The 23,638-nt window shown below is 37.4% G+C and overlaps 3 protein-coding genes across 3 annotated transcripts in view; 1 reads left to right on the forward strand and 2 right to left on the reverse strand.

The window, feature by feature from the left end:
- Positions 1 to 7,148: 7,148 nt before the first annotated feature.
- Positions 7,149 to 8,897, reverse strand: LOC148949979 (uncharacterized). Its single transcript, XM_089091754.1, has 2 exons — positions 8,165 to 8,897; positions 7,149 to 7,330 (listed from the first exon to the last, which is right to left on the reverse strand). Exons 1-2 carry the CDS (start codon positions 8,895 to 8,897, stop codon positions 7,149 to 7,151), a joined length of 915 nt encoding a protein of 304 aa, XP_088947880.1.
- A 15-nt stretch (positions 8,898 to 8,912) lies between these two features.
- LOC148949980 (protein CFDP2-like) lies at positions 8,913 to 9,566 on the reverse strand. Its single transcript, XM_089091755.1, has one exon. The coding sequence runs from the start codon at positions 9,564 to 9,566 to the stop codon at positions 8,913 to 8,915; it is 654 nt and encodes a 217-aa protein (XP_088947881.1).
- A 10,038-nt stretch (positions 9,567 to 19,604) lies between these two features.
- LOC148949981 (uncharacterized) overlaps positions 19,605 to 23,638 on the forward strand; it is a 93,497-nt gene continuing 89,463 nt past the window's right edge. Inside the window, exon 1 of the mRNA XM_089091380.1 lies at positions 19,605 to 19,747. Within this exon, the coding sequence (XP_088947506.1) occupies positions 19,660 to 19,747 (88 nt within the window). The 5' untranslated portion in view covers positions 19,605 to 19,659. The remainder of the gene's footprint in view (positions 19,748 to 23,638) is intronic.

Genomic DNA, 23,638 nt, shown 5'->3' on the forward strand with positions numbered 1-23,638 from the left:
AGTATTTCTTGGGGTTGAGGTAACCAAAAAGCTGTAAAGTATAGTTGTGGGTGAAAAAGATAAGTACTTCAAGTTGAAAAATGGGTTTAGGAGGGACATTAAGAAAGTGCCTTGCTCTGAAATGGTCATTGAAAAGTATTTCTTGGTGTTGAGGTATCCAAAAAGCTGTAAAGTTTAGTTGTGGGTGAAAAAGATAAGTACTTAAATTTTAACAAACGGATTATAAGGGACATTAAGAAATTAACTTGCTCTGAAAAGGTCTTTCAAAAGTATTTCTTGGTGTTGAGGTAACCAAAAAGCTGTAAAGTATAGTTGTGGGTGAAAAAGATAAGTACTTCATGTTGGAAAATGGGTTTAGGAGGGACATTAAGAAAAGAAACTTGCTCTGAAATGGTCTTTGAAAAGTATTTCTTGGTGTTTAAGTATCCAAAAAGCTGTAAAGTATAGTTTTGGGTGAAAAAGATAAGTACTTCAAGTTGAAAAATGGGTTTAGGAGGGACATTAAGAAAGGAACTTGTTCCCGTCAGGACCTTCTGATAGGGTTTTACCGATTATGTCATCAATTTCTCAGAAATCCAACTGTCCTAGTCGATTACGGTATTCTATGCACATAAATGGATTCCCGTCACGAGCTCCTGATAGGGTTCTACCGATTATGTAATCAATTTCTCGGGAATTCTCTCCCTTCGATTACGCAATCAATATATCTCTTCCCCACCTTCCCCTTAGAAACAACAAATTCTTCAAGTTGGAAAATGGGTTTAGGAGGGACATTAAGAAAGTAACTTGCTCTGAAATGGTCTTTGAAAAGTATTTCTTGGTGTTGAAGTATCCAAAAAGCTGTAAAGTATAGTTGTGGGTGAAAAAGATAAGTACTTCAAGTTGGAAAATGGGTTTAGGATAGACATTAAGAAAGGAACTTGTTCCCGTCAGGACCTTCTGATAGGGTTCTACCGATTATGTAATCAATTTCTCAGAAATCCAACTGTCCTAGTCGATTTGTCATTCTATGCACATAAATGGATTCCCGTCACGAGCTCCTGATAGGGCTCTACCGATTATGTAATCAATTTTTTGGGAATTCTCTCCCTTCGATTACGCAATCAATATATCTGTTCCCCACCTTCCCCTTAGAAACAACAAATTAATTCCCATTTCTTGAATCAATAATTCCCCTTAGAAACAACAAATTAATTCCCCTTTCGTGAATCAATAATTCCCTTTAGAAACAACAAATTAATTCCACTTTCATGTCATATCAATCAACCATGACATCATCTGTCATGTGTGATCTAAACTTTGCCCCGGAAACAATTCTGGTCGAACTCCAAAGATATTAATAAACTTCCGGAAACAATTCTCCTTGGAAACAATAAATTAACCACGTGTTCTCGAAGGGGTCATTGACCCGTTCGTGGATCGATAAAATTATGTAAAAAAGTTGTAGGTGGCAGCAGGGGTGAGCCATGGGAGTATAAGATAGCTTTCTACTTGCCATAGATGCTTGAATTCATCTACGGTAACCCCCTTATTGCTGGCATCTGTTCGACTATAGCCATAACGTTTCATAAGGTCCCCCCATGCCTCTATTGGTCTGATCAGACCCATAGGGGTTGTACTTTTAATCGAAATTGGTCTTAGTAGTTTCTCAAAGTCTCTATAAATACAAGCATACCCCATAGGGGTTGTACTTTTTGGTACTGGTGCATTAAATGGTCACTTCTAAAAAGTCAAGTTTGGTTAATGCTAATGAAATAAAATAAAACAGGATGAATATATAATAGTTTATAAACAAATTTCTGCTATGTATTTGCACATTAGGGATGGGGGGTAAAGCAAAGCATTTATTAAATAAGTAACCTAACCTCACCTAGGTACCCTCCCCCCCTAAACCCCAAAAAACAACAGTTTAAATATCGTAAACGCAATGAAAACTATTCTGCATTCCATTTAATAACAGCGGTCTCTTTGAAAATAACCGGTCTCTGGCAGGTTTCGTCTGTCCTTGCATGACTGGTTTCCTTGCATAGTATATAAAAGTGACCATCTAATGCACTAGTACCTACTTTTCACCAAAATGACTCGGTTGCTATGGAAATATTTCATTTTTGAAATTTTTTCAACCTTTTTTATCACATCTTTTAAAGACACAGGGTATACTTGTGATAAAAAATTTTATTATGAATTTTGTTGGAATTTATTATGAAAATGAAAATGGTATAACTATGTTAGTCGTGATATTTTCTTTATAATTAATTAAAAAAAACTTTTTCCATAAAATAAGTTTTTCAAAGAAAAGTAAATTACTCCATTATAGTTGTGGGTGAAAAAGATAAGTACTTCAAGTTGGAAAATGGGTTTAGGACGGTCACTAAGAAAAGAACTTGTTCTGCAATGGTCTTTGAAAAGTATTTCTTGGTGTTGAGGTAACCAAAAAGCTGTAAAGTATAGTTGTGGGTGAAAAAGATAAGTACTTCAAGTTGAAAAATGGGTTTAGGGGGTACATTAAGAAAGTAACTGGCTCAGAAATTTTATTTTAAAATTTTTTCTTGGTGATGAGGTACCCTAAAATCTGTCCAGGTTAGTTTTTGGTGACAAATATCTGGCATTAAAGTTGGAGACTTGTCTTAGGATGCACAATAAGAAAATAAATGGCTCTGAAATGGTATTTCAAAATTATTTATAGGTGTTGATGTATCAAACATGCTGTAAAGTATAGTTGTGGGTGAAAAAGATAAGTACTTCAAGTTGGAAAATGGGTTTAGGAGGGACAATATAGCCTAGCCTAAGTATTTCTTGGTGTTGAGGTATCCAAAAAGCTGTAAAGTATAGTTGTGGGTGAAAAAGATAAGTACTTCAAGTTGGAAAAAAGGTTTAGGAGGGACATTAAGAAAGTAGCTTGCTCTGAAATGGTCTTTGAAAATTATTTCTTGGTGTTGAGGTAACCAAAAAGCTGTAAAGTATAGTTGTGTTTGAAAAAGATAATTACTTCAAGTTGGAAAAAGGGTTTATGACGGTCAATAAGAAATGAATTTATTCTTAAATTGTGTTTGAAAAGTATTTAATCGTGTTGAGGTATCCAAGAAACTGTAATGTGTAGCCGGGGATGAAACTGATAAGTGGTGCGATTTGAAAAAAAGGTGTAAGATAGATATTAAGATAGTAACTTGCTCTGAAATGGTCTTTGAAAAGTATTTCTTGGTGTTGATGTATCCAAAAAGCTGTAAAGTATAGTTGTGGGTGAAAAGGATAAGTACTTCAAGTTGAAAAATGGGTTTAGGATGGACATTAAGAAAGGAACTTGTTCCCGTCAGGACCTTCTGATAGGGTTCTACCGATTATGTAATCAATTTCTCAGAAATCCAACTGTCCTAGTCGATTACGGTATTCTATGCACATAAATGGATTACCTTCACGAGCTCCTGATAGGGTTCTACCGATTATGTAATCAATTTCTCGGGAATTCTCTCCCTTCGATTACGCAATCAATATATCTCTTCCCCACCTTATCCTTAGAAACAACAAATTCTGCAAGTTGGAAAATGGGTCTAGAAGGGACATTAGAAAAGCAAGTGGCTCTGAAATGGTCATTGAAAAGTATTTCTTGGTTTTGAGGTATCCAAAAAGCTGTAAAGTATAGTTTTGGTTGAAAAACATAAGTATTTCAAGTTGAAAAATGGGTTTAGGAGGGACATTAAGAAAGGAACTTGTTCCCGTCAGGACCTTCTGATCGGGTTCTCCCGATTATGTAATCAATTTCTCAGAAATCCAACTGTCCTAGTCGATTACGTCATTCTATGCACATAAATGGATTCCCGTCACGAGCTCCTGATAGGGCTCAACCGATTATGTAATCAATTTTTCGGGAATTCTCTCCCTTCGATTACGCAATCAATATATCTCTTCCCCACCTTCCCCTTAGAAACAACAAATTAATTCCCATTTCTTGAATCAATAATTCCCCTTAGAAACAACAAATTAATTCCCCTTTCGTGAATCAATAATTCCCTTTAGAAACAACAAATTAATTCCACTTTCGTGTCATATCAATCAACCATGACATCATCTGTCATCTGTGATCTAAACTTTGCCCCGGAAACAATTCTGGTCGAACTCCAAAGATATTAATAAACTTCCGGAAACAATTCTCCTTGGAAACAATAAATTAACCACGTGTTCTCGAAGGGGTCATTGACCCGTTCGTGGATCGATAAAATTATGTAAAAAAGTTGTAGGTGGCAGCAGGGGTGAGCCATGGGAGTATAAGATAGCTTTCTACTTGCCATAGATGCTTGAATTCATCTACGGTAACCCCCTTATTGCTGGCATCTGTTCGACTATAGCCATAACGTTTCATAAGGTCCCCCCATGCCTCTATTGGTCTGATCAGACCCATAGGGGTTGTACTTTTAATCGAAATTGGTCTTAGTAGTTTCTCAAAGTCTCTATAAATACAAGCATACCCCATAGGGGTTGTACTTTTCGGTACTGGTGCATTAGATGGTCACTTCTAAAAAATCAAGTTTGGTTAATGCTAATGAAATAAAATAAAATAAGATGAATATAGAATAGTTTAGAAAAACATTTGGGCTATATATTTGTACATTAGGGGGGGGGTAAAGCATAGCGTATATTAAATACGTAACCTAACCTAACCTAGGTACCTCCCCCCCTAAATCCCAAAAAACAACAGTTTAATTATCGTAAACGCAATGAAAACTATTCTGCATTCCATTTCATAACAGCGGTCTCTTTGAAAATAACCGGTCTCTGGCAGGTTTCGTCTGTCCTTGCATGACTGGTTTCCTTGCATAGTATATAAAAGTGACCATCTAATGCACTAGTACCTACTTTTCACCAAAATGACTCGGTTGCTATGGAAATATTTCATTTTTGAAATTTTTTCAACCTTTTTTATCACATCTTTTAAAGACACATAAAAATTTTATTATGAATTTTGTTGGAATTTATTATGAAAATGAAAATGGTATAACTATGTTAGTCGTGATATTTTCTTTATAATTAATTAAAAAAAACTTTTTCCATAAAATAAGTTTTTCAAAGAAATGTAAATTACTCCATTAAACCGGAAATGAGCAAAAATAAAATCAAATAATCTACCAAGCGTGAAACTACCACAAATTAGCATCGATGAATAAATGAAACCCAAAACGAATACAAATTACAATAAATAACTGAGTCAAACTCAAAACAAGCCGAATTTAACATGAGTAGGGCTTAAAACCCCTAAGCCTTACCAAGGCCAGAACATAATTTGCACTGTACTGAAAAAATATAAATGCTTTTATTTTTATAACTTTAATAAATCAAATAATATTAACATTTTGATTTCTAAATATCAGTATATGTATATTAAACTGACAATACACATTCATTTGTGGGAGCTCAAAATGTAATTTATCGGTATTTTGTTTTTAACTGCTTGGCTTCCTCAGATTTTTCAATTGATAGCAATTTGGTCGTTTTGGGGGCAAAGTTTTAAATTTTTCTCACAAAATAGCAGAAAACACCAATTTACCATGGCACAAAATTTTGTGTTATTTTAAAAGGGCATCAGAACTTTTTGTTTTTTCACAGAACAATTCTTATCCTTATTTTCTGGAACTATTGGACCCCTGGAAAAAATCAACCCAAAAAAAAAAACGAAAAAAACAATAACAAACAAACAAATAAACACCTATCCGTGACCTGGCTTCTCCAAAAAAATATAAATTCCACATTATTGTATATTAGAGGTTGAAAACCCTTCAATAGGCCTCTCTATATGCTGGGATTTTGTTGAGATCATTTGTCCTTTTGGGGTGTTTTTTTTCTTTTTCGGAAATTAATTAAAAGAAACTTTCCGAAAAATAAGTTTTTCTAAGAAAAGTAAAGGCCATTTTAAACCTAAGCTCAGCAGATACAAATACCTTTTTAAATTAGAACCCAAAACGACCAGAAATTATTATTAAAGAATAAATGAAGCCCAAAACGAAGAGACATTAAGTAAAAAATCATAGCGAAAAGATACGACAAGTAACAATGTAAATGAATAAATATATCTTAAAGCGAGTAATAATTAGATTGAATATAAAAATCGAGCTTAAAACGAAAAAAATATTTTCCTATTGAAGTAGAAATGAAACTTGAAACGAACAAAAATTAAAAAAACAGTCAATGCAAACAAATATATAGTAGATATCAAGGTAAATTAATAAATGAATATTGTAACGAGTAAAACTGATATTGAATATGCAAATCAAGCTTGAAGAACAAAAATAACTATAAACAAGAGTTTGGGTATGACTTCCTTCTCTCACTGTAAAAGTCTAAAACCTACTGCGTCATTGGCGCTTTACTGAAAACCAATTTTTTGACAAATTTTTGTTTTGTACTTAATATTGAAAATAAACATTAAAATTATAGTAACATTTTGAACTGATGAGCTTTCAGCAATTAATGTCATTGACTTACTTGACTCATGTCCCATCCGTCCTTGAAGGTCATTTTGAGGCCTCTTCTTCAACCAGTTCATTGATGTGGCTCCTGTATGTGCTTCTGTTGTCGGCCAGGCGGCAGAGTTGTGGCAGGTTTCACGGTGAGAAGTTTTCTTTCCATCTCTTCGGAGGGCGACCTCTGGGGCGAGAACCGTGTACTCGTCCATTGAAGGTTATCTTCGGGGGACGAGTGCTAGCCATGCTTTGGGTATGTCCAAGCCATTTGAGTTGTTGTAGTTTTATTTTGTCCAGTATTGTAAATTTGACTTTCAGATTATGGAGAAGCTTGGAGTTGGAGATTCTGTCGTGGTAGGTGATACCAGTGATGTATCGTAGTGATTTGGTTTCAAACGCAGCTAGGCGGCATTTATTGTCTGTTTTAAGCGTCCAAGATTCACAGGCATAGATGGCGATCGGAATAATGAGGGAGTAGAAGAGTCTCATTTTGAGAGTTGTTGTTAAGTTCTTATTCCTCCAGGTGGGCATCAGAGCTTTAAAACTGGAGTTCGCAAGTGTCAGGTGTCTCCTGATGTCTTTGAGTTGGTTGTTATCAGAAGTAAGTAAGCTCCCAAGGTAGGTGAAGCCTTCCACCCACTCAATGATATCTCCACCAAGCTGAAGGCTGAGATTTACCTTTGAATCGAGTTTGCGTTAGCAGCGCATGGCTTTCGTTTTTGAGGTGTTGATGGCCATCCCGAAGAGATTGATGGACGAGTGAACGCTGTTAGCCTGAGATTGTAGATCTTGAAGGGACTCGGCTATTAGGTCTATGTCATCAGCATATTCTAGTTTGTCTATCACCGCTCCTCCGACATGGGCGCCGGGTGGGTTGTCTGTGAGTGAAAGGGCTGCAGTTAGGAACAGATTGAACAGCTAAGATGATATTAGGCAACCTTGAAGCACTCCGGTAGAGGTTTTGAAGCTCTCGGTAAGTCTTTCTCCAGTCATGACGCGGCTTCTGAACTTCTTATACATGTCTTTGATCAGCGAGATCAGGTTGGATGGGATGCCAAAGTGAAGAAGGATGTGCCATAGACCTTCTCTCCATATGTTATCGAAAGCTTGTTTAAAGTCTATGAAAAGGTGGTAGATGCTGCGGCCATGTTCGCTATACTTTTCCATGATCGGCTAAACAGTGAATATCTGATAAATTGTTGATCTATTAGGTCAGAATCCGGCTTGGTATTCCGAAATGGCCATTGAGGAAATGGCTCGTATACGCCCGAGCATGACTCTTGTGAGGATTTTTGATGCGTGGCTGCTAAGACTTATTGGGCGGTAGTTCTCGCAGACAGCTTTAGAGCCTTTCTTATGCCGGGGGATTATCATGGCTTCGCACCAGGGTGAGGGGAAGTGACATTTTTTCCAAGCAGGTGTGGCAATTTTGTGGTAAAGGTCAAAAAGTGGTTTGCTGTTTACTTTCAGTACTTCGGGCTGGATTCCATCGGGACCGGCAGCTTTGTTTGTTCTCAAGTCTCTGATAGCTGCTTCTATTTCAGAGTGAAGAGGGGGAGGACTTGGATCTGTAGAGGTTATTGAGAAAGTGTCTAGAATTGTTGGGTCTGGGTGGATGTCCAGATTCAGTTTATTTTTAAAATGGTTTTTCCATCGAGAGCGGATTCCTTCTGTGGATTGTATTTGGTTTCCATGTTCGTCGAGAAGGGAACAAGCTTTGATGTCCTTCTTTTTGGCCAAATCCCGCACTCTTCTATGCATGTAGGGGGGGTCTCCTTTCCTGAAGGCCGATTCACATTGATCACACGTTTCTTTAATAAAAGCACGATGAGCATGTCTGATGGTTTTCTCTACAGCTCGTTTGAGTTGCTTGTATCGGTCCCTACTTTCTTTATCTTGCTTGTTTGTGAGTTGGCGCTTTTCGTCGCAGAGGGAGATGTTCTTGTCTGTTATCCAAGGTTTCTGATTGGTTTTTTGGGTTACCAGTGTGGAATGAGCGACGTCACATATGATATTTGTGCTGCTAGTCACCAGGTTGTCAATATCTTCCTTAGACAGGATAGATGGAGAGCTCGACGTGAGCTCCGAAATTTTTTCGGATAGAATGGTGATATAGGTCATACGTGTGTTCTCGTCTTTCAGTAGATCTACCCAAAATTTGGGGGTTTTCTTAGACAACTTTGATGCTGTTTTAAGTCTTGTTTTGAACCTAGACATGACAAGCAAGTGGTCGCTGTCAAAGTCAACACCAGCTAGCGTGACCGTGTTTAGGACGGACGTTTTCCAACGTCTAGACACGAGGATATAGCCTATTAAGTTTTTAGCTTTTCCATCCGGTGCGGTCCAGGATGTCTTACGGTGAGGTCTGTGCTTGAACAGTGTGTTTGTAATGACTAAATCGCTGTCTCTGCAGAATTCGATAAGGCGTTCTCCTCGTCTGTTCATTTTTCCATGTCCAAATTAGCCCATTACAGCTTCGTGTCCTTTGTGGTTGTTTCCAACGATGGCGTTGAAGTCAACAATGACAAAGATGATGTCATTTTTAGGGACATAATCAACTAGACTTTGAAGCTTAAGATAGGAGTTTTCAGCCTCTTCGTCGTCTCTGTTGGAATCCAGAGCATATACTGGGATGATTGTGAGGTTGGTGGGTGAACCTATCAGGCGAATCATGATGATCCGTTCCGTGAGGGGGGTTACGAAGATTAAGGATTTTCTGGCTTTATTAGACAGTAGGAAACTTACACCTTGTCGATGTTTCCCATCATTACGTCCCGAAAGTAGAAGGGTAAATTCTCCATGTTTCTCTTCACCAGTGACTGGAAGATGGGTTTCGGCGAGATTAATAACGTCCCAGCTGTACCGTTTTATCTCTCTTAGGAGTAGGTCTATTTTTCCTTGTTTAGCGAGGGTTCTAGTGTTGAGGGGACCTATTGACATAGTTATTTTTGGAGAAACAATAGCCTCCAGGCTTGGAGTTGTCAACGTAGATATATTCGCGCGATTCATGATCGTCGAGTCGTCGGCTGCCCCGGAAGCGGTAGCTCTTAACGCATTATCGTCGGTTACCCCGGACGCGGTAGCACTGGTTCTCACATTTAATCTCTTATTCATCTTCATCATTAAAATTAAAGAAGGGGTTTCTTGGCTGGCTTCGGGACAGCGGTAAGCCACTCCTCTCTGTCCCTATCAGGGGCCGACTGTATCTATTACCGATAGTGCGCCCTTTTGGTGTCCTGCAACACCAGCAATTTAACCCACTGCTGGGGGAAGATTTATGACTGACGGGACGTATCCATACATCGATGGGCCCTGCCCAGTGCACATCAAAGGAGCCATCCTCATCCTCCATCTTAATTTATGGCCCCCAGACAAGGTTGCGCCAGCTATGTTTCAAGACCCCCAGAGACTGGGTCCCCCCTTGGTCCACGCCTCACTACCCATGAGGTACCCTACACATCTGTAGGAAGTTCCCCTATCCGCCACCTGGGGACAAGCTGAGTGGCCTGGGGGGGGCCTTGCTGAGAACTCAGAAGCTCTCAGTAGTTCTCAGCTAATTAATATCATTATACATCAAATATTCTGTTTAATTTATTAGCTCTTTTAAAGTTGTTAAAGACGAATATAGTTTTCCTACAAACAAGTGTTTGGACTGCCTCCTTTCCTAACTGTAAGTAAAAACCAAAAGCTTACTGCGTCATTGGCGCTTAATTGAAAACCGATTATGTTACAAATATTTTCTTTTCCAGTTCTTACGGTATTGAAAATAAAAATACAATTACTGTGAAACAAATTCTTGAACTGATGGATCTTTCAACAATTAATATCATTATACATCAAATATTCAATTTGATGTTGTTTATACTTTCCAAGACTGTTCAAGACGCATATAGTTTACAGTAAAGTACCAATGACGCAGTAGGTTTTAGACCAATTTATGAAGTTGAATATGAAGTTTATACGAGCATCCCTTTAATGAGAACCATACATGCCCTTACGGCATAACTTAGAACGCCTTCCCCTCTGCCCTGGGGGGCTTTATTGACACCGTAGTTTTTCTTATCCGACCTTTGAACTATTTTTTTTAATAAGATGTGTGTCTAAAAATTTTCAACTGATGGGTTTTGAAAAAGAAGGCGTGGGGGGGGGGGGGCTAGCTTCCCTCGGATCTCTTTCGACTATTAAAAAGTGAGCTCGGACTTTCAATATCCAATCAAATGAGGCCTCTCTGAAGTTTATACGAGAATCCCTTTCATACGAACAGCATATGTCCCAGGGCATAACTTACAATGCCTGCCCCGGTCCCTGGGGGGTTGTGACGACACCTGAGTTTTTTTTATCTGACTTTTGGGAAAACTTTTAACTTAATGGCTATCTCAAAATTTTTATTGGATGCATTTTGGGAAAAGGGGGCGGGGGGACGGGGGGGGGGCTAGTTGCCCTCCTATCCCTTTTGACTCTAAAAAACTTAACTTTGAAATTTTAATTTCCAATCAAATGAGCCAACTCTAAAGTTTTTACGAGCATCCCTTCAATAAGAACCATATATTCCCCCAGGGCATAAATTACAACACCTGCCCTCGGGCCCTGGGGGGCTGTGTTGACCCCTAAGTTTTCGTTGTATGGTTTTTGAACTATTGAAAAAAAACTATCTCAAAGTTCTTATCGGATGGGTTTGAGGAAAAAAGGCGTGGAGGAGGGGGGTAGGTGCCCTCCAATCTCTTTTGACTCTTAAAAAATGAAGTAGAACTTTCAATTTACAATCAAATGATCCCTCTTTGAAGTTAATACGAGCATCCCTTCCATAAGACCCATATATGCCCCCAGGGCATAACTTACAACCCCTGCCCCCCGGGCTCTGGTGGGTTGTGTCGGCAACGGAATTTTTGTTATATGATCTTTGAACTATTTTTAACAAAATAGCCATTTCAAAACTTTTATTGGATGCACTTGGGGGGAGGGGGGGTTGGGGGGAAGCTGGTTACCCTCCAATATCTTTTGACACTTAACAGTGAACTAGAACTTTCAATTTCCAATCAAATGAGCCCTCTCTGAAGTTTATACGAGCATGTCTTCCATAAGAACCATATATGCCCCCAGGGCATAACTTATAACCCTTGCCCCTGAAGACTGTGGGGGGAATGTCCTGCTCAAACATATGATTTTCAGAAATTTCAACTACGTTGAACAAAATGGCTAAATCAAAATTTGATCGGATGTGTCTGAGGAAATGATGGGCGTGGAAGGGGTGTCAGTTGCCTTAGAATCACTTTTGACTATTAAAAAGGGAACTAGCCATTTAAATTTCCAATCGAATGAGGCATTTCTGATGTTTCTACGACAATGTTGAATATGCAAAACCTTATATGCCCCCAGGGCATAACTTACAACCCTTGCCCTGAGGGCTGTGGGGGAGTTGTCATCCTCAAAGACCTAATTTCCAGAACTTGAAACTACGTTTAATAAAATGGCTGTCTCAAAATTTTGATCGGATGTGTATGGGGAAAAGGTGGGTGTAAGAGGGGGGTTAGTTGCCCTCCAATCACTTTCGACTATTAAAAAGGGCACTAGCCCTTTGAATTTTCAATCAAATGAGTCTTTTTTGAAGTTTCTACGACAACGACTTCTATAAAACCTTCTATGCCCCAAGGGTATAACTAAAACCCTTGCCTTGAGGGTTGTGGGGGAGTGTCCTCCTCAAAACATATTTTTATCTGGAAATCAACTACGATGAACAAAATGGCTATCTCAAAATTTTGATTGGATGTGTTCGGGGGAATGATGTGCATGGGGGGGGGGCTAGTTGCCCTCCATTCACTTTCCACTATTAAAAAGGGCACTAGCCCTTGGAATTTCCAATTGAATGACCCTTTTTTGAAGTTTTTAGGACAATACCTTCTACAAAAACCTTATATGCCCCTAAGGCATAACTTAAAACCCTTGCCCTGAGGGTTATGAGGGAGTGTCCTCCACAAAAACATATTTTCTATTTGGATATCAACTACGATGAACAAAATGGCTATCTCAAAATTTTTTTTGGATGTGTTTTGAGGAATGCTGGGCGTGGGGGGGGGTAGTTGCCCTAAAATTACTTTTGACTATTAGAAAAGGCACTAGCCCTATGAATTTTCAATCGAATGAGATTTTTCTGGAGTTTCTATGACAACGCCTTCTATAAAAACCTTATATGCCCCCAGGGCATAACTTAAAACCCTTGCCCTGAGGGTTGTGGGGGAGTATCCTCCTCAAAAATGTATTTTCTATTTGGAAATTGACTACGCTGAACAATGTGGCTATCTCAAAAATTTGATTGGACGTGATTGGGGGAATAATGGGCGTAGGGGCGGGGGGCTAGTTGCCCTCCAATCCCTTTCGACTATTAAAAAGGGCAATAAAACTCTCGATTTCCAATCGAATGAGCCCCCTTTGAAGTTTTTACGACGACCCCTTCCACATGAAGTGCCTCTGGAAAAAAAATATAATAATAATATATAATAAAACATTGGAGCTGTATGGCCTTTACTATAGGCAGCGCTCTAGCGTTGCCTCTGGTAAGATTAAATAAAAAAAACAAGTTTTTAAAACTGAAAGTAAGGAGCGACATTAAAACTTAAAACGAACAGAAATTATTCCGTACATGAAAGGGGCTGTCCCCTCCTGAACGCCTCGCTCTTTACGCTAAAGTTTTTTATTGTTTTAAAAAATAGAGTTGTGAGAAAGAGTCAAACTTTAGCGTAAAGAGCGAGGCGTCGTGGAGGGGACAGCCCCTTTCATATACGGAATAATTTCTGTTCGTTTTAAGTTTTAATGTCGCTCCTTACTTTCAGTTTAAAAAACTTGTTTTTTTTATTTAATTTCTGATCGTTTTTTAGTTAATGCAGCTTTTATTTGCATTAATATTTTACTTTTCTTTTGCTAAATGGATGTCTTTACAAATTAACTTACGTAACTAACTTCTATATTCGTATATTTTACTTCTGGCAAAAAATACAAAGTTGCAGATTTTTGCAGATATGAGCTTGAAACCTATGTAATAGGGCTTTCTGATACGCTGAATCTGACGGTGTGATTTTCATTAAAATTCTTTCACTTGTAGGGGATGTTTCCCCCTCTTTAAAAAATCGAGTAAATTGTCTCAGGCTCGTAGCCTTTGATGAGTAATACTAAACTTAATAAAATTTATATATCTAGAATCAGCATTATAAACACATTCTATTGATACATTTATTGACATCAAAATTCCGTTTTTAAAAGTTTCGATTACTATTGAGCCATATCGCTTGTTTTTTTTATTGTTTTTTTTTATTAAGTATATGTTATTAAGTATATGAGGGGGTTCTCCCATTAGTCAATACCACGCTCTTTACTTTAAAATTTAAAAAAAAATTTGATACACAAACCACTGAATCACAAAGGCATTTTAATTAGAATATATATATCTTTTGAAAGCAATAAAAAAAACTGTGGCGTACAGAGTGTGGTATTGACCTGGGGGAGAACCCCCTCACATACGTTATAATTTCTGTTCGTTTTAAGTTCTAATATTCCTTCTTACATTTCAGTTGAAAAAACTTTTTTTTTTAATTTAATTTCTGATCGTTTTTTAAATAATGCTTGGAAATCCGGCGCCCCATAGAAATGTCCCTTACCCCTAAGAAACATCCTCCACGGAAATATTCTCCAGAGTAACCCCCTCCTCTAGCCCCCCCCCGCCAGAAAAAATCCTGCCTGAAAATGGTTGTATACTTTCCAATAACCAATAAATAATGCTGGCAAGTCCGGCGCCCCCTTCATAGCAATTTCCCTTCCCCCATGAAAAATTCCTTCATGAAAAGATCCTCCAACATAACCACCGACCCACCCTTCACTCCCACTACCAGAAAAAAACCTCCTGAAAACTTCTGTATACTTCCCAATAACCAACACTATATGTTAACATTGGGTAAAGTTCATAACTTTTAGCCCTCCCTCTGGGAACTTCGGGGGATTAAGTCATCCTAAAAGACATATTTATCATATTTTCGACCATGCTGAACAAAATGGCTATCTCAAAATTTTGTTCGGGTGTCTTTGGGAAAAAAATGAGCGTGGGAGGGGGCATAGTTACCCTCCATTTTTTCGGTCAATAGAAATAGGAAACATAACTTATGTTGGCCAGTCCAAGTAGCCCAATCAAGACTTTCTAAGACTAAGGGGTCGACAATATTACAAATGGGAAAAAAAAACAAAAAAAAACAAATAAAAACGCCTATGTGATCTTTATTCTGGCAAAAATGGAAAATTTCACATTTTGTACATAGGAGCTTAAAACCTCTACAGTAGGGTTCTCTGATACGCTAAATATGATGGTGTGATTTTCATTAAGGTTCTATAGCTTTTAGGGGGTCTTTCCCCCTTTTTTTAAAAATCAGCCAAATTTTCTCAGGCGCGTAACTTTTGATAGGTAGCACTAAACTTGATGAAAGTTATATATTTGAAATCAGCATTGAAATCTAATTCTTTTGATATATCTATTGGTATCAAATACCCGTTTTCTAGAGTTTCGGTTACCATTGAGCCGGGTCGCTCCTTACTTACAGTTCGTTACCACGAACTGTTTGACAAGTTATCTTAGGCTTTTCGCTTTTGATGAGTAATAATTATCTTAAAGTATATCATATATTTAGAATCACCATCAAAAGCCAATTTTTTTTTTTATATCTATATTTTTATCAACATACATTATATCTGTATTGTTATATCTGTTTTGTCTTATATCTGTATTCCTATAAACAAGCTTTATTTATTGTTTTAGTTACTATTAGCCACAGTCACTCCTTGCTTAAGATTAAATAGAAAACAAGTTTTTTTTAACTGAAAGTAAGGAGTAATATTAAAAATCAAAATGAACAGAAATTATTCCGTATATAAAGGGGTTGCCCTCCTGAAAATCTGATTCTTTTGATGTAATCATCATTATAAAAATTTTGTTTTTTTAGAGTTTTGGTTACTATTGGACGGAGCCGCTCCTTACTTACAGTTTGTAACCATTAACTGTTTGTTATGTGAATAGGTGTAGAAAAGAGCATTCTCTAAAAGAGCTAGAAAAAAGGAAATAACAAAATGAAAAAAGAAAAAAAAACAGTCCACACACCTTCAATATTATTCCCAGCCTTTACCTTCTCTCCTCCCCAACAAAAATGTTTGTCTATATGCCATTCTCAATTTAATATAGATTGATTTGTTTTTTTTTATTCTCCGTTAATCTTTTGATCCCTTTTGGCTACAGAAACAGACCCCTCGTTTGATCTCATAGTGCCAAAAAAAAGTTATTCCTTGAATCCTGTAATCAAACAGTTCGTGGTAACGAACTGTAAGTAAGGAGCGACTTGGCTCAATGGTAACCGAAACTCTAGAAAACGGGTTTTTGATACCAATAGATATATCAAAAGAATCAGATTTCAATGCTGAATTCAAATATATAACTTTCATCAAGTTCAGTGCTACCCATCAAAAGTTACGCACCTGAGAAAATTTGGCTGATTTTCAAAAAAAGGGGGAAGACCCCCTAAAAGTTATAGAACCTTAATGAAAATCACACCATCATATTTAGCGTATCAGAGAACCCTACTGTAGAGGTTTCAAGCTCCTATCTACAAAAATGAGGAATTTTACATTTTTTGCCAGAAGAAAGATCACGGATGTGATCTTTCTTTGTTTGTTTGTTTTTGATTTGTTTGTTTGTTTGTTTTTTTTTCCCCAGGGGTGATCGTATCGACCCAGTGGTCCTAGAATATCGTGGGAGGGCTCATTCGAACGGAAATTAAAAGTTCTAGTGCCCTTTTTAAGTGACCAAAAAAAATGAAGGGCAACTTGGCCCCATCCCATGCTCATTTTTTTCCCAAAGTCACCCAATACAAATTTTGAGATAGCCAATTTGTTCAGCATGGTCGAAAATATGATAAATATGTCTTTTAGGATGACTTAATCCCCCGAAGTTCCCAGAGGGAGGGCTAAAAGTTATGAACTTTACCCAATGTTAACATATAGTATTGTTTATTGGGAAGTATACAGAAGTTTTCTGGTGGTTCTTTTTCTGTTTGGGGGTGGGAAGGGTGGGTCGGTGGTTATGTTGGAGGATCTGTTCATTAAGGAAGTTTTCAAGGGGGAAGGGAAATCGCCATGAAGGGGGTGCCGGAATTGCCAGCATTATTTATTGGTTATTTGGAAGTATACAACCATTTTCAGGAAGGATTTTTTCTGGAGGGGGGGCTAGAGGAGGGGGTTACTCTGGAGAATATTTCCTTGGAGGATGTTTCTTTGGGGTAAGGGACATTTCTATGTAGGGGGCGCCGGATTTCCAAGCATTATTTAAAAAACGATCAGAAATTAAATAAAAAAAAAGAAGTTTTTTCAACTGAAATGTAAGAAGGAATATTAGAACTTAAAACGAAGAGAAATTATAACTTATGTGAGGGGGTTCTCCCCCAAGTCAATACCTCGCTCTTTACGCTACAGTTTTTTTTAGTGCTTTCAAAAGAGCTATCTATTATAATTAAACGGCCTTTATGATTCAGGGTTTTTTGAATCAAATTTTTTTTTAACTTTTAACGTAAAGAGCGTGGTATTGACTAAGGGGAGAACCCCTTCATATACGTAATAACATATACGTAATAAAAAAACAATAAAAAAACAAGCGATACGGCTCAATAGTAATCGAAACTTTTAAAAACGGAATTTTGATGTCAATAAATGTATCAAAAGAATGTTTTTATAATGCTGATCCTAAATATATCAATTTTATTAAGTTTAGTGTTACTCATCAACGGCTACGAGCCTGATAATATTTGATTGATTTTTTAAATAGGGGGAAAACATCCCCTACAAGTACAAGAAATTGAATGAAAATCACATCTTCAGATTTGGCGTATCAGAAAACCCTATTACATAGGTTTCAAGCTCATATCTGCAAAAATCTGCGACTCTGCAAATAAAAGCTCATTTGCAAATAAAAGCTGCATTAACTAAAAAACGATCAGAAATTAAATAAAAAAAAAAAAGTTTTTTAAACTGAAAGTAAGGAGCGACATTAAAACTTAAAACGAACAGAAATTATTCCATATATGAAAGAGGCTTTCCCCTCCTCAACGCCTCGCTCTTTACTCTATAGTTAGACTATTTCACACAACTCTAATTTTTTAAACAATGAAAAACTTTAGAGTAATGAGCGATGAGTTGAGGAGGGGAAAGCCCCATTTATATACGGACTAATTTCTGTTCATTTTAAGTTTTAACGTCATTCGATTCTTTCAGTTAAAAAAACTTGTTTTTTTTATTTAATTTGGAACCAAAGACGATAAAGCGAAGCAGATCCTCGCCAGTATCCTCACATTTGGGGCATAAGCAAGAATCAATATCAACGAGTCCGTTGATTTTTGAATTATCAACTTTGTAGAAGTGATGATTTACTTGAGAGTCAGGGACAATTATAGTAAAGGCAAGACAAATATTCTCTGTGAGATGCAAAGCTGGCACAACTTTTCAGAGTTGTATAAAAATGGTTATTTTCACTTCTTCATGATAGTTTATCATCCATCCTAGGGGAGAATTAAGCTAGATAGGCATACAGTAAGAGTAATTAAAATAGTCTGCCAGTTCTATGAATTATTTGATGGCAATTGGAGACCCAAAATGATTTTGGTAGATTGTTCATATTGCATGAGCTTCATACATCCATAGTAGACCGTCCTTCTTACCGACTTCTTACCGTCCTTCTTACCGTCCTTTTTACCGACTTCTTACCCTCCTTCTTACCGTCCTTCTTACCGACTTCTTACCGTCCTTCTTAACGTCCTTATTACCGACTTCTTACCGTCCTTCTTACCATCCTTTTTACCGACTTCTTTCCGTCCTTCTGACCGTCATTCTTACCGACTTCTTACCGTCCTTCTTATCGTCCTTTTTACCGACTTCTTACCGTCCTTCTTACCCTCCTTTTTACCGAATTCTTACCGTCCTTCTTACCGTCCTTATTACCGACTTCTTACCGTCCTTCTTACCGTCCTTATTACCGACTTCTTACCGTCCTTATTACCGTCCTTGTTACCGACTTCTTACCGTACTTCTTAACGTCCTTTTTACCGACTTCTTACCGTCCTTCTTACCGTCCTTCTTACCGACTTCTTACCGTCCTTCTTACCGTCCTTTTTACCGACTTCTTACCGTCCTTCTTACCGTCCTTTTTACCGACTTCTTACCGTCCTTCTTACCGTACTTCTTACCGACTTCTTACCGTCCTTCTTACCGTCCTTCTTACCGACTTCTTACCGTCCTTCTTACCGTCCTTTTTACCGACTTCTTACCGTCCTTCTTATCGTCCTTTTTACCGACTTCTTACCGTCCTTCTTACCGTCCTTTTTACCGACTTCTTACCGTCCTTCTTACCGTCCTTCTTACCGACTTCTTACCGTCCTTCTTATCGTCCTTTTTACCGACTTCTTACCGTCCTTCTTAACGTCCTTATTACCGACTTCTTACCGTCCTTCTTAACGTCCTTTTTCCCGACTTCTTACCGTCCTTCTTACCGTCCTTTTTACCGACTTCTTACCGTCCTTCTTACCGTCCTTCTTACCGACTTCTTACCGTCCTTCTTACCGTCCTTTTTACCGACTTCTTACCGTCCGTCTTACCGACTTCTTACCGTCCTTCTTACCGTCCTTTTTACCGACTTCTTACCGTCCTTCTTACCGTCCTTCTTACCGACTTCTTACCGTCCTTCTTACCGTCCTTCTTACCGACTTCTTACCGTCCTTCTTACCGTCTTTCTTACCGACTTAAAAAGTGCGCTCGTCATTAAATAATCACTTATGTGTCATATCGTAAATCATACAAAGAATCAAATTTATGTTTTTATCTAAAACACTTCTTACAAATCCAGACTAAGTGATTGCTTCGAATAGCTCAAGGTTTAAATTCTAAATGCAAACCTATTTAAACACTCTATTACATTGATAACTGTCTTAAAAACAGTGACTGCAGCGTAAAAGCTTTCTTGAGAAAATTAAAAAACAAGCTTTCTAATCAGATTTCTTCTATTTTCTGGAGATAGTATTGACAGTCTTTATAGGACTGGGCTTGCGTTGGAGAAAGTTTCTGACAAAAAATTTGAAACAAGGGAACGAGATCAGTGCTGGGAGACTAAAGCTTCGGCTAAAGTCGTTTTGGTAGGATGCAAAACGGGACAATGGCTGTTTACACTGGAACCTTTGCTTCCAATTATTCAGAAAATTTCACGAAACAGATTCTACCCACTAAAGGTTAGTTAATATATACTTTAATCATAAAAACAGCATCTATGTTAGTGGGTTGTTTCTTGTTGTTATCTTTCCTTTTAGTTCTACCTAAAATTTCAGACCGCTTTCCGTGTTGTATATGCTACTACGTTCACGTGCTTTCTGGCTCTTCAGCAGTCGTATTTATTTTTTGGCTAGTAATGTGCTACTAAGTTTAATAACAAGAGCTGCCTTGTACAATTTAACATATTCATTATTATTATGTTAGTTTCTGTTAGGCTAGTTTTTTTCTTTTTCAGGTTAGTAATATATTAGGAATATCTCCAGCCGTCCTAGCCGAGTGGATAGCCAGCTAGACTTGAAATCCTTTGCCCGTGAGGACAGGAGTTCAAGTCCTTGTGTCACTCGTTGCTTGGTTAGGAACGGAGTTATTGGCGTGACTATGTCATTTCAACCAGAGTCGACCCAGCTCTAAATGGGTACCTGGAGAGATGTTAGGAAGGTAAACAAGAAGGGTGTGCGAAAGTACGAGATGGCTGGCCTCCAGTCCCCATTGCACCTCCTGGATGAAGGGCCATGAAACGGAAATCAGCACTGCTTGTAGGGACTGTAAAGTCCAATGCCGTATTCTTTGCCTTTTCTTACCTATCATATATAAAGATAAAAAACTACAACTACTAAAAATACATTGCAGCACCAATCTTTCTCAGGCCAACACGGCTTTGTACGTTCCTTCTTCCATCTCAATCTGTTCAAAGCTTTATATTTTACCCCCCTTACACGGAGTTTCAAACTCCTTTGAATTGTTTCTTATGACATCTTCTCATTCCATTTGGGGACTACTGTGGAAAGAGTTCCTTCTAAGACAATTATTTTGCCCATTTTTCTTAAAATAAGACTCATATGGAGTGTTTCTAGTCATAACCCTTGCGGAGACCCTTAAAAAAATAATCGGTTTTCATGGCTATTATGATTTTGGAAGAACGCTCGTGGGTAGCACTATAACATACTTCAAAGCAGGGCCGTATCCAGGATTTTTGTTCAGGGGGGTTTTACTCATTTTTGACTTTTTTTGGGGGGGTTTACTAATTTTTGACTCAGTTTTCGACTAATTTTACTGATTTTTACCTAGGTTTTACTAATTTTCGACTTATTTTCGAGTCGGTAAAAAATTTCGGGGGGGGAGGGTTCAAACCGGGTAACCCCCCCCCCCCCTGGATACAGCCTTGCTTCAAAGTGTCCTTTAACATCTGTTAGTTATCCTTTATTCTTCTTTAAAATACCTAAAGATAAACTAGAGGGAAGTATAAAATCAAGGGCATCAGCCTTAAAAGGGACGATGGTCTATTCATATACATTCCTCCAAATCTTTACAGTCATAATCACTACAGATATGAACAGACTTCGTGGGTTCATCATTTGTGATTTATTTGTAGCCAGTTTTTAGAGAAAACATACATATTTTCTTAGCCAGAAAAATAGTTTGATAATCTGTTTTGATTGTTCTTCATTTTCTTTATGATTCCAAGGAGTGGAGCTCCACTCCCAGGAGTGAAGCTTTATCCTTCTCTTGAAAGAATAGGTCACTTTGACCTATGTTACTGCCACTAACAACTTACCGCAACACTTAGTCCCCAGACTCAAAGACAGAGCAAAAAAATGTCAGTTTTCTGGCCACATTTACCTCAACAATCTTTATAGGAGATGGCCTTGGGAAAAGGATTTTTGAACCGCAGTCCCCAGAGTTGTTTGTCCTTAAAGTACCAAGGACAGTGAAAGTTAAATATGATCGTTTGATTTGAAGTGGAAATTCGTACAACCGGATATATCTTTAAAAGTAGGAAAAATTGGGAAGTTAGTTTTTAATGAAAAAAAAACCTTCATATGCAGTAACGAGTTTTTAATAGTAGCAGACGCCTAAAAGAAAAAAGAAAAAAGCACAGATGAAAAATCTGCAAAAATGAGCTAAAAACCTGTTGTAAAAAAAAGCTTAACAAGTTGTAATTTTCCTTTGAAAGTGCAGTTATTTTGTAAGTTTCTGGAAGGAGTAATTATTTTAGTCATTTAAATTATAACTTTAATTATCGTTCTATATTTAGTAATTATCGTTTAATTTTAGTTATCAAATAAATAATTTATTTGATAAATTATTTTACTTATTAATCAATACACAGTTGCGGTCAGGACTTTCGGGGGAAAAGGACTTCATCAAGAAAATAGCCATTCAGCATGCACCAGATATATTTCTTATAAGGATTATTGTCACAGTTGTGGGCATGGTACAAGATTGCTACAACCATAATTTAAGAACCAATAGTAATATTCTTAAATGCTCGCACTGAATTGATCAACTGATAAGTAATCTCCTTTCCTTTACAGACCCTCGAAAATATGCTAAGAACTTATGAAGGTTATGCGTCGCGATGATACTTTTGAAACGGTTGCTTTCTGCTGACATTTAAACAAAATTGAATGAAAGTAAGCTTTCTTTTTCACAAGAAATTAAAGCTCAAAGCTAATATGAATTTAAATTTTTCCTGTATATATTGGGTTTATTCCTTCCATTAGACCATCTGCTCCTTAATTTATTGATTAAAAAAAATTAAACCATTAAACGAGTTTTTCAAAGAAAAGTAAAGATCTTTTTAAAGCCAAAGATGAATAGAAATGAAGTCAAATAATCTTTCAGAATATACTTGGCCAGCACCAGGACAAAATCTATACTTTACTGAAAGGGGGTGCCACCATTTCGAACAACCGTCACAAGCACTAAACGTCATTTCGTCGACAAGGAAAATCCGTCAGAACCACTAACCGTCAGAACGTCGACAGTCATAACATCGGCACGTCATAACATCTAAATTTTTTTTAGATGTTATGACTGTCGACATTCTGACGGTTAGTCGTTCTGACGGATTTTCGTTATGTAAAAAAATTTATAAGTTTGTATAATAGTAATAAGTATATAATAGTTTAGAAACAAATTTCGGCTATATTTGCACATCAGGGGGGTGGGGTGGGGGTATTGGTAAAGCATCGCATATATTAAATACGTAACCTAACCTAGGTACATATTCCCCCTAAACCCCCAAAAACTAAAGATTTAAAATTTTAGATGTTATGAAAAAATTTTACATGTTACGACGTGTCAATGTCTATGTCATGACTGTCGACGTTCCGACGGTTAGTGGTTCTGACGGATTTTCGTTATGAAAATTTTTTTAGATGTTATGACGTGTCAATGTTATGACTGTCGACGTTCTGACGGGTAGCAATTGTGACTGTCGATGTACAGAAAATGATGATGGATCAAACCGTACACAGTTAGAATCGTATCATCAAAAACCCTATAAATAAACTTACAGCCCCTAACCTTGAACACCTTTTTGCATTTTTGCATGAAAATCGCTCTTTTTTCTGATTTTTTTCTTCGTCGCTAGCGGTGCACTGAAACATCATAAAGTGATGTTAAGGGGCCCATTTAAAAGCTGATTTTATAGCTATGTCATGAGTTTCAATGTTCTGACGGTTAGCGGTTCTGAAGGATTTTGGTTATGAAAAATTTTATATGTTATGACGTGTCGATGTTCTGACGGTTAGTGGTTTTAACGGATTTTTTGTCGATGTTATGACGGATTTTGTCGATGTCTTGACGTTAGTGCTCCCGAAGGTTTGATGTTATGACGCCTTCCCTACTGAAAGCAATCTTCATTTCAAGCTTCATGTCACTCATATTTGATTGTATTTCTCATAGCATCGAGAGAAGAAAAACAAATCACCATCATACCCAAGATTACTGGAACAAAAACAAATGAATGTGGATGTACAGTTTAATATATGCTAATATTTATTCTTGAAAGTCTTAACAAATTTAGGTTTACTAAAGTTGAAAAAAAACTCAAAATGATTTTTTTT

This window comes from Artemia sp. Qi Xiang Cuo, chromosome 7 (genome assembly GCF_049724085.1).
Source record: "Artemia sp. Qi Xiang Cuo chromosome 7, ASM4972408v1, whole genome shotgun sequence".
Lineage (NCBI taxonomy): Eukaryota > Metazoa > Arthropoda > Branchiopoda > Anostraca > Artemiidae > Artemia > Artemia sp. Qi Xiang Cuo.